At 39.9% G+C, this 18,812-nt stretch overlaps 2 protein-coding genes and 1 long non-coding RNA gene across 6 annotated transcripts in view; 1 reads left to right on the top strand and 2 right to left on the bottom strand.

Moving 5' to 3' along the window:
* Positions 1–454: 454 nt before the first annotated feature.
* On the bottom strand, positions 455–2,250 carry LOC119866689. Its single transcript, XR_005380924.1, has 2 exons — positions 2,046–2,250; positions 455–1,926 (listed from the first exon to the last, which is right to left on the bottom strand). It is a non-coding gene; the product is annotated as an uncharacterized LOC119866689 (long non-coding RNA).
* A 149-nt stretch (positions 2,251–2,399) lies between these two features.
* Positions 2,400–14,443, top strand: RBM12B (RNA binding motif protein 12B). Of its 4 annotated transcripts, XM_038579755.1 has the most exons (4): positions 2,400–2,613; positions 2,886–2,979; positions 6,024–6,071; positions 6,722–14,443. In XM_038579755.1, exon 4 carries the CDS (start codon positions 6,750–6,752, stop codon positions 9,732–9,734), a length of 2,985 nt encoding a protein of 994 aa, XP_038435683.1. In that variant the 5' UTR covers positions 2,400–2,613; positions 2,886–2,979; positions 6,024–6,071; positions 6,722–6,749; the 3' UTR covers positions 9,735–14,443. The 4 variants fall into 4 exon arrangements, with proteins under 4 accessions (XP_038435683.1, XP_038435682.1, XP_038435681.1 ...); XM_038579754.1 differs by lacking the exon at positions 2,886–2,979; XM_038579753.1 differs by lacking the exon at positions 2,886–2,979 and having other exon boundaries at positions 2,400–2,853.
* CIBAR1 (CBY1 interacting BAR domain containing 1) overlaps positions 13,085–18,812 on the bottom strand; it is a 28,213-nt gene continuing 22,485 nt past the window's right edge. Inside the window, exons 8-9 of the mRNA XM_038579756.1 lie at positions 16,043–16,162; positions 13,085–14,405 (exon numbers count right to left, since the gene is read on the bottom strand). Of these exons, the coding sequence (XP_038435684.1) occupies positions 14,319–14,405; positions 16,043–16,162 (207 nt within the window). The 3' untranslated portion in view covers positions 13,085–14,318. The remainder of the gene's footprint in view (positions 14,406–16,042; positions 16,163–18,812) is intronic.

Here is an 18,812-nt window from a genome sequence, read left to right as displayed (position 1 = left end):
TCTACAAACAGTATTTCAAGAGTAGTTTTCCTGCAAGAGCTGCTTACCAGGTTGCTGCTTTGTCCAAAGGAGGCCGTGTGGAGATTGAAGCAGTGGCTGTCCTAGGACCTCTCACCACAGCATCGCTATAAGTGGGCCCAGTGTTATTTTATCTGGAATCGTAACAATGTTTTTAAGTTTACATCTTAATTTTTCCGTTGATGTTGGAAAGTGTATGATTGGCTAAAACATTTGAGGTCATTTTGGAAATAACCATATAATAAGGGGAATTAAGCATGAATTGGAGATCAGATGACAACTCCAGTTACTGGTGCCATAAATCACACACACACTCATGGTACTGGATGTGGGGAAAGAGACGCTCATTACATACACAAATAAATGGAAGTAGAGGGAAATAAATCATGGGAGAGAGGAATTACCATTCCTAATAAATAATTAAGCGCACACATAATTCAGTTAAATCCTATTAATTTAATGATATGAAATAATTAGTCCTCACCTCAGCTATATAATTCTGCTTTTACTTGAATAAAATTAAAGTACCTGAAACTTGAATGGTAGAGGTAAAGGAGAATAAAGTGTACCACAATTTTAATAGATAGTATTTTTCTAATGGAAAATAGACATGCAGATAAAAAAAAAAGGAAGAGGATGGTCATCCCAAACAGTAAAAGAGGACTGGCAATACCTAAGCTTGTCCAAAAGAGGGAGTCTGATCTGAGCACACTTGTTCAGACTAGCCTTACAGTAAGAGCTCATTAAATGACAGCTATTATTTTTGTTAACGTAGGTGAGGATGCTTCCAGGTGCCCTTTAGCTGAGAACCACTTTTTGAGATTAGGTACCTCCTTGTTCTATTTCCATGATTAGCAAACAACTCTGAACATCTGACTTCAGAGAGAGTGCATACATACACAGGTCAGGAAAGTGGCTCGTCAGCCAGAGTTGATCTCAGGTTAACTTTACCACTGAATTACCATTCTTCTTGTGAATTAATACTGACAATATTGACATTCTGGAGTGCTGGCCCTGTGTACTTATTTAAAGGAGGCCTGCCTCAAAGGACAGAATCCTCTCTCCATGGCCTCTCGCAGCAAATGACCAGGGTTCAATTCCTGGCTGTACCTTGCACTATCTCCATAGCTTTGAGCAAGCTATGCAATCCTTTATGCCTCAGTTTCCCTTATCTGTAAAACAGGAAAAATAATAGCACCTACTTCTGAAAGTAGTTGTAAGAAGACAATGAGATAATGCATAGGCGTTGCCACAGAGCAGGCCTTCCATAAACTTTAGCTTTTGAGGTGAGGTTCCCCTAGGGCCAAACCATGAACTGTGGGGAAAAATCAAGGTAAGTGCTATCTACTCAATCAGCCCAGGTTCCCAAAGTGCCATCCTCTGCTTGTGTATGGATCGCCTTGACGTTTGAAACAAGCCACTAATACCTAGTCTCGGGTTCTAGATATATCAACTCATTCAATATTTATGGCAACTCCATGGGGTAGATGCTACTATCATCCCCATTTTACAGATGAGGAAACTGAGGCATGGAGAGGCGCTTAATAATTTGCCCGAGTGAGTAAATGCTGGCTCTCGTTCCAGGAGCTACCTTTTACTCACTTGTGAACCTTTTTCCCTCTTTCTCACACTCGTATCAGAGGGATTAAAGACTCATTTTTTTTTCCATCTCCCGAAAGTATTTTCAAGACCTAGTTTCTGCTTTCTTAGTGAGCTTTGACTCCACCCAAAAATACACCACGTAGTCACAAAACCGGCGGGGTGCTTTGTTATTTGCGAAAACAATCGAGTCGCATCAAATCAAGCCGAAGTTCACCTCCTCTCACGTCAGCACCAGAGAGCGCGCCTGTACTTGTGCTCTCCGCTTAGCAGTTCTTCAAGGGTGGTGTGTCCTCATGTTGCAAAAAACTGCAAAGTGGGAACAACAAACGTAAAAGAGCGCCTCATAAAGTTACTCGAGTGCATAAAATCCTGAGTCGCGTTGGAGCGCACGCGCGTCCCCAGCCCCCTGGGTGCTGGGCCTGTACCTGCCCCCCACGGAAGGCCGACTGACGTTTCCGTGCCCTGCAAGGTCTCGTGAGGGCCTCTCAGAAGATGCTCACGTCGCACAGTAACGGCAAAGGTGAGGGCAGGAAGGACGCGCCCGCCCCCTCCGCCTTCGCGGCTCCTGCCGGAAGCCCCGCGGCCCGCGAGCGTCCTCCCGCCGCCCGCCGCCTCAGCGGGCTCCCGCGTCCGCCGAGAGGGCCTCGCCTCTCCCCGGTGGAGGCGCCGGATTGGCGGAGCCTGAGCATGCGCAGAAGCTCAGCCGCCGCGGGGCGGGCCGGGGCGCCCCCGGGCCCCGCCTCCCTCGCCCTGTCGCCGGGAAGCGAGCCAACGGCAGGGCGCGTGCGCAGACGCGGCCGGGGCGCCGGGGCGGTGGGGGACGCCTGGAGAGCGCATGGGCAGACAGACTGTACGTCCGTTTGTCCGGAGCGGAGGGGAGAGTGGGCGCCATCTTCTTCTAGGCTCTCTGAGGGCTCCACCTGTGCCGGGCAGGCTGCTGCGACGAGGAGCGCCCCCCGCGCCCGGCCGCGTGCGTCCGACCCGGCAGCCGCGGTGTGTGTTTACTGCCGAGCGCGGAGCAGTTCCCCTCGGGGCGTCGGGCTGGGGAGGGGCTGGCGCCGGGACGGAAGCTCCGGGAAAGGCGGGGCCGGCGCCGCGCCAGGAGCTGGCGTAGCCTCTGCCGTTAGGGCACCTCGTTCCCTGCCGAACCCCGGCTCCCGGCAGCCTCCGTGTGGCGGGGAGGGCGCGCTTCCCAGCGTAACTGCGAGCGAAGCTCGCCGAAGGATGTCCTAGGTAATTTTTTATTCTTTGCTGTGTCATCGTAGTCAGTGGTGGCGGAGGAGCGCTGGAGGCCCGGCGCCGTTGGCGTGAGAGCGGCCAGTGCTGGAGCGAGGAGCGGGGCGGTCCACGCCGGGCGAGGTAGGGTGCAGTGCGCCCTTGGGCCGGCGTGGCGGAAGGGCACGGAGGTTGGGCGGTCCAGGTTACTTGGAAGGCTGATGTTGGCCGAAGGTCTGGCGACGGCATCGGATCCCACGTAGCAACTTCGGCCTGGCGCGAAGGAAGGAAGCCCTGACCCCTGGGAGTACGGACAAAGGCTTTGGGCTCTAGAAGCGATGCCTGCGGATGATCCCCGCTTGACGATGATGGATGTTCTGGGAAATCCGGTGCCGTGTGGATTCGTCTTCGTTTACAGTTCCCGTTAAGGACTATGGCTCGGTGTCGTCATCATGCCTTTGGTTTTTATTTTAACCACCTACATTATTAAAAGGATAAAAGGCAGATCTTCATAAACACATAATCGTGGACTGGGCTAGATTATTTTCTGCAGGGGAGACTCCTGCATTTAGAATTTCACCATAACTCTGGGTTTTAAGGGATAGTCATTTTCTTTCCCCTACCATATCTGGAAAATGACTTGTTATTTGCTAGTTAAAATCAAACGGATCTGAGATAATACCTTTTTCAGTTTAATCTCTTTCCGGATCAGGCTTGATTAGAAGATGCAGATTTCGTGTTTAGTGATAATGGTGACCAAGTGGGATGAATCCTGGATAAAATCAAAATGATTTAAAATTGAGCTTATTAATTTCAGTGACTTGCCCTTATAGGAGTTTTTAAGGACTCACCCCCATCTTTTCACAGGTTAGAAGTTCTAACATCCCTGTCTTCATATCAACACAGTAGCAAAAATACTTGTGTTGCATTCATAAGTGGAAAGAAATTTAAGTGCAGTGTACTTTAGTATATTTTGTGTATTTTAGTTGTTGTGTCATGTGCTAAGAGTAGAATTTCTAGGGAATTTACTTAAGGAAATAACATGGGAACCACAGGAAAAGTTCTCATTTTGAGAACTAGTCTCTTATTGGTGGTCTCTCAGGTGTGTCAATGTTGAGGGATAAAACGATACATTTTCCCTACCCTTTGAAGGACAGAGAAGTGTTAATATGTGGCAAATTAGAAAAAAATATTTTAAATTACTTGAATTGGAATTCATAACATTTGTACTCATGGAACCATTTAGTTAAAATACTGTTTGTAAGCGAGGGAGAATAAATTAGAAATTTTTTTAGTTTGACAGGTTATTCCTTTAAATATCCTTGAGTATCAGTAGATATATTTATGTTCTCAGGGTAAATCTCTTATATTTTTAAAAAAGTTTAGGGAGAGACAAATCTTACTGTATCTTACTTTCTAAAATATTTTAACAGTAAAGGAGCCAAGTCAGTTTGCATAGGAAGGAATCTTGGAATTTTAGTGGGGACAACTATTCCAAAGCCATTTGTAGTTCTCTAAATATTGGTGTGGATATTGGTTTGTTGAAAGAACCAGGCTTGTACTTAGTTGTTATTTTTGGTACTGTGCGGATTTTTTTTAATAGACCATTTTTTTAGAGCAGTTTTTTAGGTTTACAGCAATATGGAGCAGATGAAGCAGATTTCCCATATACCCCCACAATGTACCATGTAAATATTATAACAGTAAATGTCATTAATATTTTCTGTATCAATTTGGCATTGATAATTCAGGTATAAAATATGCCAAGTAATTTCTTGATATTTTAGTTTGGCTTGTAGTTTAAAAAGTTTATAATCAGTGGACCATTTTCAAAGGAAAATAAACCTTGCAGACCTGAAAGAATATGTCTTACATAAGTGTAAATACTGAATTAAAACAACATTTATTGGCACATTAAAAACATAAATTTATAATTATTAATTTAGCAGCTCTTAAAAACGTATTCAGGAAGACTGTATTAAATATTGTTACTTTGGTATCTCTGAAAATAATAGATGTAAATTTCCTTAACGAAAGACTAAGTTAAGATTGTTCAGCAGTAAATACTGATAATCCCTAAACATTCTAAATAAATGTGTTTTTATTCTATTTTCTACATTGTCTTTTGGGTTTTCTCAATGCAGGACAGTTTGAAATGGAATAAGCTTGTTAGTGTAATAAGATTCTATATTTGAATACTTCCTATTTGGCTTCAGATGAATTTTAATAGTAATGGTTTTAGAAGTTTGGGACAAGGAGTAGTAGTAGTTGAGTTTTTATTTTATTTTAGGGGTATTTTATTTTTATTTTACTTTTTAAAGATTTTGTTAGATTCCAAGCAGACTCTGTGCTGTGCACTGAGCCCATTGCAGGGCTTGATCTCACAACCTTGAGATTGTAACCTGAGCCAAAACCAAGAGTTGGATACTTAACCAACAAGCCACCCAGGTACTCCTGTTTTTAGGGGTATTTTAGTATTTGCCTTGATTATATTAGAATCAGGAAACTTGGTTCCATGTTTGGAAGTGTGAGCTGTAGCCATTGGTTTGAGTCTATTGCTTTAGAAATCGGTTTTTGAATTCAAAGCGTTAGTGTCTTTTTTGTTGTATCATTTTGAATGGTTGCCTTATTAGTTTGATTTGGCCTTATGTTTTAAAAGGGTGGAAAATTGCAAGAGAGTTGGACTTAATGAGCTAAGTGTTTGGCCTTTTCACAAGTGGAAGTGATAGAAGGCTTTTGGGAATTTTTGGTGTTTCTAAGTTGTCATTTTACTTGTAGAACAGTGCAAGTGCATGTAAAATTTATATACAGTGAAATGCACAAAACTTAAGGATAGTATTCATTTAATCTTGATAAGTTTATACACCCATGTAACCAACACTAATAAAAATGTATAACCTTTATACACCTTTTTCCTCGTGCCACTTCCAATCAAGGAGCCATTCAATTTCCAGAAGTTTTTTTGTTTTTAAATAATTTGCAGATGCCTACTTGGAATTTGAACTTCATTTTTGCTGAAGGATGATTAATTTCCCTTGAAACAAAGAAGACCATTTTGTAATCCCCATAGTTGTGGTTCCTTATATTGCTTCTTAGTAGGTAATTCTGAAGGGAATATCCTAATCTGGTGTCGTTTAAGATCAATTACAGGGTCCAAGGATTAATTATATTTCATTTTCTTTCCACAGTTAAGTTGCTTTTACAGAATTAACAGGTCTCCAAGAAATTATAAAAAGGTAAGATATCCAGAGCTTAAGGCTTTTCACAGAAGCTTGACAAAAGAAATGTAAAGTAGAATAGGACATGTAGGTACACATGGCTTCTGTACTTTATGTGTGGCCAGTGATGTATACTAATGGTAGACAGTTTATTATCATAAGCAAAAATTATGTACTGACCATAGATGGCTTTTTGAATATGTAAAACTCATCGTTGGTTAGTAAAATTCTTTAACCCACAAAGCTCTCTCTCATGTTTTAGGAGAAGGTAGGTTTCTAAGTGAGTCTGAAAATAGTTTGGTCTTGTTGTGAAGCAGTGCTTGGCAGACTTACAAAGATTATTTGATATTTTTGATGCTTATATTGTATAGGATAGGTGATATGAAATATTTCTTTGAAACAGTTGGTTTATTTGTATGTTTAGATGGGAGGTTTATTCTTTAAGAGATTAGATACTGTATTTTTACATATACATAATTTTACATATTTTTTTGTATTTATAATACAAAAAATTTTACATATTTTTACATAATAAGGTATTATGTATCATACCTTATTTTCATTTATAAATGCTGAAGAAGGTAGGAACCAAGTAATTATTAAGTTTAGTTGGGGATAAGGTACTTCAAAAATAAGACTTGCTATTATGTGTACCTTTTTGTCTGCAGGTCATTATTGCTGTGGTTTGAGCTCAGCATGGCTGTAGTCATCCGTTTACTGGGGCTTCCTTTTATTGCGGGGCCTGTGGATATTCGTCACTTCTTCACGGGATTGACTATTCCTGATGGAGGAGTGCATATAATTGGAGGGGAAATTGGGGAGGCTTTTATTATTTTTGCAACAGATGAAGATGCAAGACGTGCCATAAGTCGTTCAGGAGGGTTTATCAAGGATTCATCTGTAGAGCTCTTTCTTAGTAGTAAGGCAGAAATGCAGAAGACTATAGAAATGAGAAGAACCGATCGCATAGGAAGAGAGCGACCGGGATCCGGGGCGTCAGGGGCTGGCAGCTTATCTAACTTTGTCGAGGCTATTAAAGAAGAAGCAAGTAATTCTGGATATGGCTCTCCAATTAATCAAGATGCTGGGTTTCATACTAACGGTACAGGACATGGTGATTTAAGGCCAAGAAAGACACGGCCATTGAAGGCAGAGAATCCTTACCTGTTTCTGCGAGGTTTGCCTTACTTAGTAAATGAAGATGATGTACGTGTCTTTTTCTCTGGTTTGTGTGTGGATGGCGTAATTTTCTTAAAACATCATGATGGCCGAAATAATGGTGATGCCATAGTAAAATTTGCTTCATGTATTGATGCTTCAGGTGGTCTTAAATGTCATAGAAGTTTTATGGGTTCAAGATTCATAGAAGTAATGCAAGGCTCAGAACAACAGTGGATTGAGTTTGGTGGTAATGCAGTTAAGGAGGTTGACATTCCTATGAGAACTGAAGAACATTCTCCGCCAAGAGGAATTAATGATCGGCATTTTCGAAAACGATCTCATTCAAAATCTCCCAGAAGAACACGTTCTCGTTCTCCTCTTGGATTTTATGTTCACTTAAAAAATCTGTCCCTAAGTATTAACAAGAGAGATTTAAGAAATTTCTTTAGAGATACTGATCTGACTAATGAACAGATTAGGTTTTTATATAAGGATGAGAGAAGAACGAGATACGCCTTTGTGATGTTCAAAACTCTGAAAGATTATAACAGCGCTTTGGGTTTACATAAGACTGTTTTACAATATCGTCCAGTTCATATTGATCCTGTTTCTAGAAAACAGATGCTGAAGTTCATTGAATGTTACGAAAAGAAAAGACCAGTGTCTGTAGAGAAAGAGAGGCTTGGACATGTTTCACAGAAATACTCTCAAGAAGGCTATCCCGGCCAGAAACTGTGTATATACATAAGAAATTTTCCTTTTGATGTTACAAAAGTTGAAGTGCAAAAGTTCTTTGCAGACTTTTCTCTTGGAGAGGATGATATTTACTTACTTTATGATGACAAAGGAGTCGGTCTGGGAGAAGCATTGGTGAAATTCAAAACCGAAGAACAGGCCGTGAAAGCTGAGCGTTTAAACCGGCGGAGATTCTTGGGGACAGAGGTATTGTTAAGACTGATATCTGAGGCACAGATGCAGGAGTTTGGCGTAAGCTTTTCCTTGATGTCCACGGAGAGAATGCAAGGCCATTCGCAGTCCTGTGACAGAGACGACCATGCCCATTCATTTGACTCCAGTGACCCGCCTCTATACTCCGCCGGCCCCTCCGAGAACTTCAGGCACCAGCAAGAGGACTTGAGGCAGCTGGACAGTTTCAAGCAAACCCAGGCGGACTTCCGGCAGCTTGACCGGAGCCTTCCGGAAGACTTCAGGCATTCCCCAGAGGACTTCAGGCGCTCTCCCGAAGACTTCAGGCGCCCTCGGGAGGAGCACTTCCGGCGGCCGCTCGAGGAGGATTTCAGGCGCCCTTGGGAGGAGGGCTTCCGGTACCCTAGAGAGGAGGACTTCCGGTACCCTAGAGAGGAGGACTGGAGGCGGCCCCCCGAGGAGGATTTCAGACGGCCTCCCAAGGACGACTTCAGGCGACCCCCCGAGGAGGACTGGAGGCGGCTCCCCGAGGGAGACTTTAGGCGGCCACCTGAGGAGGACTGGAGGCGGCCTCCTGAGGACGACTTCAGGCGGCTTCCCCAGGGGGAATGGAGACGACCACCCGAGGAGGACTTCCGGCGGCCTCCCGAGGAGGACTTCCGGCGACTCCCCGAGGAGGACTTCCGGCGACTCCCCGAGGAGGACTTCCGGCGACCTCCCGAGGAGGACTTCCGGCGTTCTCCCGAGGAGGATTTCCGGCGTTCTCCCGAGGAGGACTTCAGGAGACCACCCCCGGAACACTTCAGGCGGCCGCCCCCGGAGCACCTTAGGCGGCCGCCCCCGGAGCATTTCAGGCGGCCGCCCCCGGAGCATTTCAGGCGGCCGCCCCCGGAGCACTTCCGCCGGCCGCCCCAGGAGCACTTCCGCCGGCCGCCCCAGGAACACTTCCGGCGGCCGCCGCAGGAGCATTTCCGGCGTCCCCGCGAGGAGGAGTTCAGGCGCCCGCCGGATGAAGATTTCCGAGGCCCTCCTGACGAAGACTTTCGGCAGCCTGCCGAGGAGGACTTCCGGAGCCCGCAGGAGGAAGACTTCCGGGGCCCCTCTGACGAGGACTTCAGGCGGCTCCCGGAAGAAGACCCCAGGGAACCCCCGGAGGAGGACCCGAGACTTCCTGACCCGTTCCGGCCTCCCGGTGAGGAGTTCCGGAGTCCACCCGATGACTTCAGAAGCCATCGCCCTTTTGTGAATTTTGGTCGCCCAGAAGGTGGCAAGTTTGATTTTGGAAAGCGCAGTTTGGGAAGTTTCCCCGAGGGGAGATTTATGCCTGACCCCAAATTAAATTGTAGTTCAGGCAGAGTGACACCTATTAAGATAATGAATCTCCCATTTAAAGCTAATGTTAATGAAATCCTAGACTTTTTTCATGGTTACAGAATCCTGCCGGATTCCGTTTCGATACAGTATAACGAGCAAGGATTACCTACAGGGGAGGCCATTGTCGCCATGATAAACTATAACGAAGCCATGGCTGCTATCAAAGATCTCAACGACCGGCCGGTGGGCCCGCGCAAGGTTAAGCTAACGCTGCTCTAGGGAGCATTGCTGAGTTCACGTCCCTCCCCGCAGTGTTGATGCAGTAAAATGCATTTGTTGGTTTTTTTTTTTTTTTTTAAGTGTTTATTTTTAATGATCTGATGAAAAGCATTTTAATTACGACTTGTGAATAGAACAAATGTAAATATTAGAATGTGAATCTGGTTTTCTTTTGCTTGCAAATTGCCATTCGCTTTTTTCTAACTTAAAATTATATATGCCCCTTTCCTGGACAGTGGGGGAGAAAATTCCCCGAGCGTGTTCATTTTTGTGGATGTCATGGGTAAACCTCCAGACTTGTATAGCAGAGCTGTACTGGGGGAAGAGGAGTTTTATATTCCCTTTGTTTCCAGTCTGTAGTCTACATCTTCTACTGTATAAGGAAATGGTCAGTGACTCATTGTTCAGGTTTAGCATTTTTATTGCTAGCTGCCTGCGGAACTAATGCCCTCTTCTTTGTCTGAGATATTACTGTGTTAAGCCTCCCATTAATTATACATAGCTCAAAATGGACAGACTGTGAATTTCAAGTTTACTTATGTAAAAAAGCTTAGGAGATTCTTGAAGTTTCCATGCTCATAACTTTGGAAAGTTTCATAAAAATAATAATAATAAAAAAATGCAACTGGATAGACCAACCAGTTAACTTTACTTGTATTTGTGTGAGAAGAAAAAAGAATTATAGCTTCTTCTGTGAAGTTTTCAACAGCTACCTTAGACAGTATTTATGACTGCATCGGCCAAACAGCCTACTATAATAGCATAGAGTGCTACGTGTAGTTCTGTGGTTTCTTCCACATTTCATCAACCAAACTGATAAGATTAACTCAAAATACTTAAAAGACAAAAAGTAAATTACAGGTACCAGAGACATTCGGGCTTATGCTGGGAATAATCTGATAAATGGATATAGTTTGTTTTTAGGTAGAATTTAGTGATGATTCATTTAACTTGTATTTTTTATTAGGTTTTCAAATTTAAATTTGAAGACTTTGTATCCAGAGGCTCAATAACTAGATATAATCAGACTTTTATGAGATGAATTTTGACTTATTTGATATTTAGTGTGGGCATTTTACAAGTACTAGATTTTATTTTTTTAATACCCGTAATAATACTAATGGCTAACATCTATTGGGCACTTACTGTGTGCTGTGCAGTAAAAGTGCTTTTACATGCATAATCTCAATTTAAATATTCCCTAAGAAGTATGGAATATTATTTATGTCTATTTCACAAGTGAGATAATGAAGTTTGGAGGTTAAGTAACTTGCCTGATAAGCTAGGAAATCATAGAGGCAATTTCCAGCCAGACAGACCACTGACTCCAGTTCATGCTCTTAACGCTTTTGCTTATTAACTTTGTTAAGTCGTACCTCTAATCTTAGTAAGATCATGCTAAAAATATTTTGAAGAGTAAATCAGTATTTTCTTCACCTCCATTGTTGCTTTAAAAATACCATTAAAAAACAAAATTAGTATGCTCATTGTTCATAAAAGACAAAAAAGTGACTTTAAAAGTTTTTATATATCCAGGGCTTCTCTTGGACAATAACATTATAAATAGACTTCTAATTAAAAATTATTTATTTTATCAAATATGATTTGACTTTGGTTGGCCTTTTATAGTTTACCTAAAACCAGGTAATTTTAAAATTTTTCTCAGTTCTGTGATCCAGAAGTTTACCATTTTGAGCAAATAAGAATAGAATTCGCATCTATATGTGGTAGTTTAGTCATTTAATAGGATATTGCAGAAGTAGAATACTTTGTCAGTACTTAGCCATTTGTTATCATTTTGGATGAATCTTCAGTGATTTAAGAGAAACCAACTCAAGTTTCTGTGTGTTTAATTACAGTGAATATAATTGCTAGTAGAATAAATAAACTGGTAATTTGGTTTGAAAAAGACCATATTTTTGCACAGCTTTTCCCAGCTCCGTTTTCGGTGGCATGTTAATAACTTAAAATGGCCATGATAGGATTACTTACGCTGTGGAAGTAGGCAAATGCAATAAATCGGCATTTTCCATGTTGGAGAGCCAGTTAACCAAGCATATCACCAATTTCAAACACACAGAATACTAAATTCTCCTACACCCATCAACATAGTTGACCATGAACAACCTGGGTTTGCACTGCAGGTGTCCACTTAAACATAGAATTTTTTCAATAAAGACAACATTAAATATTTTATGATTTTATCAATACAAATGTATGTTGATTAACTTATTGGTAAGGCTTTTGATCAACAGTATGCTATTTATTAGGTTTTGAGGTAATCAAAAGTTAACACAGATTTCAAGTGCACAGCAGTCAGCGCCCCTGACCCTGGCATAGTTCAAGGGTCAGCTGTATCAGCCAGTTTTGCCTCCTCTCTCCTATTCCCAGATCTACTAGGAGCAATACTTACTGGTTCTTTAGTTTAATACCCAGCAGCATTTTAATTGTCTTATAGCCAAACAGTTTTGTCAGAATGTATCTGAAAAATAATAGTTCATGTCTAGGAAGTGAAAATAATCCCACAAACCAAGAGATGGTTAACAATCTTTGGGAGTGTACCTTTATCACTTACTGATAATATTGTCTAGCTGTTGTTTCACAGATCATCTATTAAGCAGTGACTGTCACCTCCATCTTTACATTAAATGCTAGTTATTCATGAGCTGCATTAGATACTATATTTTTATGATTTATAATTATGAATTAACTATATCATTTATTTTCAAAACCCTAATAAATCTATTTTGGAGGTAAGAAATGGAGACCTATAGGCTAAGTAACTAGTCGAGTTGCCTGGGTTTTTGTTTTTTTTTGTTTGTTTGTTTTTTGTTTTTTTTTTACAAGGAAGCTGAAAGAGGTTTTTACATTTTTAAAGGTGGTCACATTTTAAATGATTACATAAGTACCTATGTAATAGCCTTGATTTTCTCAGCACACAAATTATAAAAATATTTACTTTTTAGCCATTTAAGGAAAAGTTTGCCAACCTAAGTCTGGTCTAAAAGAAAGTTTACATTGCTGAAAGTATTATATGTAGTAATCCTTTTGTCTTAAGAGTTCATTCATTTGAGAGAGGCAGAGAATGAGCAGGGAGAAGGAGCAGAGGGAGAGAAAAAGAGAAGCAGACTCTGCACTGAACAGGGTGCCCGACACGGCCTGAATCCCAGGACCTGGAGATCATGACCTGAGCTGAAGGCAGATGTCTAACCAGCTGAGCCACCCAGGTGCCCCAGAGCATACATTTTATATCAACACTATTTGCTGACTGCTTTATGTATCAGGCACTGTTTTCACTCTATAGATAGGGCAATTAATCTCAAGTGAGCTGCTATTGTAAACAAGAGAAGTACTTTAACCCTGTTTTATTTTTTTCCTCCCAGCTACAACACTGCAGTTAAATACTGAGAAAATAAAAATGCAATGATACCTTCAGTGTCTTAATTCATTTAGGGTTTTAAAACATTTTGCATATTTTATTTAAAAAGTACTGAAGTAATTTTATCACTTAGGACTATTCTCAGGAAGCAGTATTTTGTTAAGAACAGAATCATGAATAACAAAGTCAAAAAGCTTTCTAGAAAGCCTTTATTTTTCTGTTATGAATAATTTTCTTGTGGTTATCCCAAATGATTTTATAAATTTCATAATTTTTATATGCCTAACTGGTATCGATGAAATGTCAAAAGTACAATCCTCATCCGAAGAAACAAAAGAACTGGACATACTGAAAGGCTCCGATTAAATTGATTATTTTAAGGAATAAAAGTAACTATATCCTCTTTCATTAATTAGATGGTGGTTTGGTACAATTTTTATACTTTTAATGATTTAGGGTTTTTCATGATAATTTCTTAGGCAACATTCCACCAAGTTACAGCTTTCCAAAAGTTGTAGTACTGTGTATAATGCTTTAGTATGATAGCACTTTTCATTTTTAAACCAGATTCAGGCTGAATGTAGCTTTCTTTTTGAATCTAAAATTTATGCTAAATTTGAATCTAAAATTTAAGACAGTGTCCCTAGTGTCCCATTACCTTTAATCAAAAGTAGTAACACTTGTTGAATAGTAAATTATGTGTCAAGTCATGTGTAAAGTCATGAAACTTAAGGTTGTAGTAAAAGTGAAAAAAGTAAGGGAAAAAAAAAAACCCTTGTCTTTTTGATTAAGGCTTTATGGAATAGAATTTCTGTTTAATTAGAATGACTAAAGACCCTTTTTTGGCAATGAAAGCAAAAGAAGCAAGTAGAATTGTTAGATCTGTTTTTGTCATCTACTTATATTGCAACCTCAACTAGGTATAGTGCAGTAATATGAAATACTTTTGAAATACATAATTTTTTTAAAATGGAACCTATAGAAAAATCACATGCTGTTAGATAGGATGTTGAAATGACTGCTGTGTAATATTTTTTAAAACTTTCAATTTTGGTCGGCATACATTTTCTTTAATTTTCATTTCCAGTAGGATTTCATTTTGAGGTTTAACATGTTTGAAGCCAGTATAAAGTTTTACAATGTAGTAATTCTGGATTCCAAGTCATTTAAGATGAAAATTGAAATGTGAAGTTTACTTAAGAAAATTAATTTTCTTCTGTAACATCCAAGTCTTCATCCTCTTCATCATCATCCTCTGCTTGTTGATCCTTTCTTAGTTGACAGGTGGATACCTGTTAAAAATTAGCACATTAAAAAAATACTAACTTAATATTTTTATGTGCTTGGTATCTTCTTAATATGTCCTTACAAAGAGGAGCACATAGAACATATATTTCAGGAAGATTATTTCTAGTAATGAAATTTCCCTATGAATCACTGTATTTTAAGGTTGAAAATAGAGGGTTTTCATTCATTTATGTTATTTTTGAGCAAAAATATGAAATTAACCATTCGATTCCAGTTGGATATACTAGGACTTCCATAACATAAAATACTTAAAAGAGAAATACAGATTCAGGATATTATGTCAAGTATATTTTAGGTTAAGTGATTCTTTGACCATAAAAATAGGCATTTGAATGAGAATCATCAAATGCATAGCAAAAATTCCCAAGAACATTTCTACTAGTCAGATGATATAATTAAATTTAATACTGTGATTTAAATGGAATGAGTTGAGAATCTGAATTCACTACTGGGGTTTAAGTCCTTATCATTGCCACCTGGGTCATCTTGCTTCAGACCTTTCTGAGGGTGATTTGGTAATGTCTGGAGATGTTGTCACACCAAGGGAGGGGTGAGTTTGTGTGTGTTACTGGCATCTTGTGGGTAGAGGCTAGTGATGCTGCTGAACATCTTCAGAATGCATAGGATATTACTCCCCATTCCCTAGCTCAAAGTCAATAGTGTGGAGGTCAAGAAACCCTAGGATGATGTAATTTTAAAGTACTACACAGATGTTAGCTAATTTTGGTAACATTAAGTCTAAAATAGAAACAAACTTTGTACTATGATACTAGATATATGGAATTTATGTGCAAAGCACTTCATGCTGGAATAATAAAATTGTAAGCTGGTTGGGGGAGAGGCATACGTATAAAGCAGTAAATAAATACCTAGAGGAGAACCAAATGAAAATAGGTGGTATTGGGTCCCATTTACCTAAAAGTTAAAATTTTGAAAATATTTTGCTCAATTTTAAATTCTGAATGCCAGATATGAAAAAAGGGGTATAGATCTCTAGATCAGAAGTTGGCAAGCTATACCCCAGTCTGCCTCCTGTTTTTGTAAATAAAGTTTAATTATAACAGCCAAATTGACTTGTTAATGTATTGTTTATGGCTGCCCTTAACTTGGGACATAGACTATATGGCCTCTTTTCTCTATGGCCTCTTAGAAAACAAGGTTGTTCACCCTCCCAGTTCTAGATACCAGTAACTCAGGCTTTCTGGATACTGAAGAAGTGAGAAAATTGACTCCTACCCTAAAGATAATGTGCATCTGGATCTACGATAATGCTCAGCAAAAGATCTTTTTTAGGTATAATCAGCAAGTCATGGTAGTGGAATTTAAACCCTAAGCGGTTTGACTTCAGAATATGCTCTTCATGTTATACTGCAGAACAAACCTAGATAAGCATTCCCTTGCCCTTTCCACCTCTGTTCTCAAATGTTCTGCTTTAGAGAGTATTATGTGCCATAGTATATAAGACAGGAAATAACAGAGCTGCATCCAGTATGATCTTCATCATTTTATGTAAGAGGGTATGTTATATGAAGTCAGGACTTACAGGAAACATTTTTAGTACTGAATGACACCAAAGGCAGCTGCTCAAGTTCCTTTAAAATATGTATGATTTCTAGCTTACCTGTCCTGTTCCAGATAGACACTTAGCTGACAGTGATCTTTGAAGAGGCGACTTTGAATTTGCTCTTACAATGTCTAGACGAGATGAATAATCTGGTGGATACAGAGAATTTCGGAAAGCCTGTTGCAATGATAAAGCAATATTATAAAGTAGATATCAAACACTAGAATAATCTAGAAAGCCATGTTAAGTTTCTCTTGGTTAAGATTTTTCTAAAGCAACCACATCCACTCACCCACCTCCACCTCCCAGAACAAAATTTCTATTACCGTAAATTTAAAATACATATTTTTAAACATTTTATTTATCTGAGAAAGAGCATATGCTCAAGCAAGGGAAGGGCAGAGGGAGAGAAAGAATCCAGAGCTCAGGTTTCATGCCCAGGGCAGAGCCTACTCAGGGCTAAATCTCACAACCCTGAGATCATGACCTGAGCTGAAATCAAGAGTCAGACGTTTAACTGAGCCACCCAGGCACCCCCGTACGAAAAATATTTTAAGTTGTAAAGATGAAAGCTAAAAAGTTTATTTGCACCAAGTGAGGCGATGATGAGAGTTTTGCTGACGAAATGTGTAAGTTGCTACCACCCTCAAAGAGGATGCCGACCAGGAGGGAGCCTACAAGTCACTCATATACTTTAGATTCTTTGTTTTCTGCCATTCTCAACAATTAGTAATTTAACTTCATTGCGGTACTGTGATAGTACATCATGTAAGAGTAAGTTGCACTCCAGTTTCACTAGAATCTAGAATCCCTTTGTCAGTTTTTTGCCTTAAAGCAACAGTTCCAAATACCACTCTCTTAAGCCTGTCTGCATCTTTGTCTTCCCCCATTTCTCTAACACACAGACTAGTAACAGGTAAGATTATCAGATGTAATAACTTCACTCTTTTTTTCCCCTCAGCTCTTCACCCTGTCATGGTCAGGGTCAAATGTCATTCTGATATTTTCCAAGGTACATATATCCTATAACCAAAACTTAAAAAACAAAAAGCTTGCTTTCTCCACAGTTCCTTCCCCCAGCAAACAAGCCAAGATCAATCTTTTTTATTTTTTTAATTACTTCAAGGTATAACTTTATTCCTTAAAAAAACTTCTCAAATATTCTACTTCATCTCCATTTGTCAAAAACACACAAGTAGTCTTTCACCTTCCATTGAGATTGCTCTTGCCAAAAGTCACCAAGGTCATCTTTCTGTCTTGGTCTTTACTGACCTTGTTAGGAAACTTCTTTTTCACGCATGCCATTTCTAAACCTTTCATGTGCTAGCTGCCCTATTTCTTCACATCTCCTTTTCTACTGCTTATACCTTAAATATTCTTATAAAGAGTTTCCCTTAGGCCATGGGTGGTGGTTTTATTTATACCTGTCTCTGAAAGATTAAGATAAATACAGTGTTTAATGGCTACCTTTCAACCAATTCTCTATAGGCTCTCTCTTGATAGCCATCCTTACGTGCCCAACTACCTTCTGTTTTCTTAGACCAATACTGTCTAGTAGAACTTTCTAAGATGAGGGAAATGCTTGCTATCTTGTGCTGTTCAAAAAGGCAACATGTGGTTGCCCTTGCTCACATGTGGTTCATGTGAATAAGGAACTTCAAATTTTTTATTTAACCACAGTGGCTAGCTACTGTATTGGACAGTGTAGCTCTGCATTCACCTTACCAATGAATGATGTTACCATACAATTTAGTAGACCAAAAGCTAAAACCCTGGCCATTGTCCCCTAAATTTCTCATCTGAGGTACGTCTTAGATTTTTGACTCCACGCGTCTTTCTCTGTAGCTTACTTAGAATTATCTTACTGAAGACCAAAATATGTTATTAAAAAACTTAGTGGCTCCTGACTACCCATGGTCCAAATTCCTTAGGTGACCTCCATGTCATCAAATGATCTTAATCACTCAAACCTGCCCACCACTCTTCACTTCTAGCCAATGTTCCTGTATGTAGAACATGTACTACTCTCCCTTTGCAGTGCTGATTCCTCAGCCTGGAATTCTAGCAAAATTCCAAGAGCCAAGTCAAATGTCAACAGTAGCTCCTGTTGTCCATACCCTCAATACAGCTTTCATTTCATCGTTCTGTAATTACACATCTATCTCTCCTCCTAGTTTTAAGTTCCTATAGAGTAAGGAGCCCTGTTTCATCTTTGCAACTCCTCCACCTTAAGACAGTAACATGATAAGTGATGTTAACATGATCTTAATCCCTATGTTCTAGGGGAAAAAAAGACTCCACTAAGGGATGTCTTTATACGTTCCTTTAAACCTTAGAGAAGTAAGTGCAAGACATAAAAGAAATTGAGAGATGAAACTTCACCCCACAGGTGAGACTTGTGTTGTAGGGCAATTCAGGCATGCTTAACATGTTAGGTTATTTAACATGTTACTGAGGACTCAGTTATGTTCTGGTGCCAGACATGGAACACTGGCATCCTAGTATGATATAAAAACTAGATGACTCATTAATTAGCTGGTACTTGGAAAGGATATATTTTTGGTAGAACATTTCTTTTTTTAACTGTTCCAGCAAAGATGAGGTTAAAATAGGAAAATGGAAGACAGTATACACCAATGAGATAAAAGCCTAAACCAGTTAAATATTAAAATTAATCTCAATGCAGGGCAACAGATTTAGAGGAATATTTATTGGCAATAATCCATTTCCCAGTATGGTCCAAGATCTCTTCTAGGAGTGAGTCTCGAGATGTTCTGAAGTGATTGCGCAGAGGTGATCTTTTGAAGGGGAAATGAGCCTGACAATG

Source organism: Canis lupus, chromosome 29 (genome assembly GCF_011100685.1).
Source record: "Canis lupus familiaris isolate Mischka breed German Shepherd chromosome 29, alternate assembly UU_Cfam_GSD_1.0, whole genome shotgun sequence".
Taxonomy (NCBI): Eukaryota; Metazoa; Chordata; class Mammalia; order Carnivora; family Canidae; genus Canis; species Canis lupus.
Note: the sequence above shows the minus strand (reverse complement) of the source record. Positions and strands in the feature narration are given on the sequence as shown.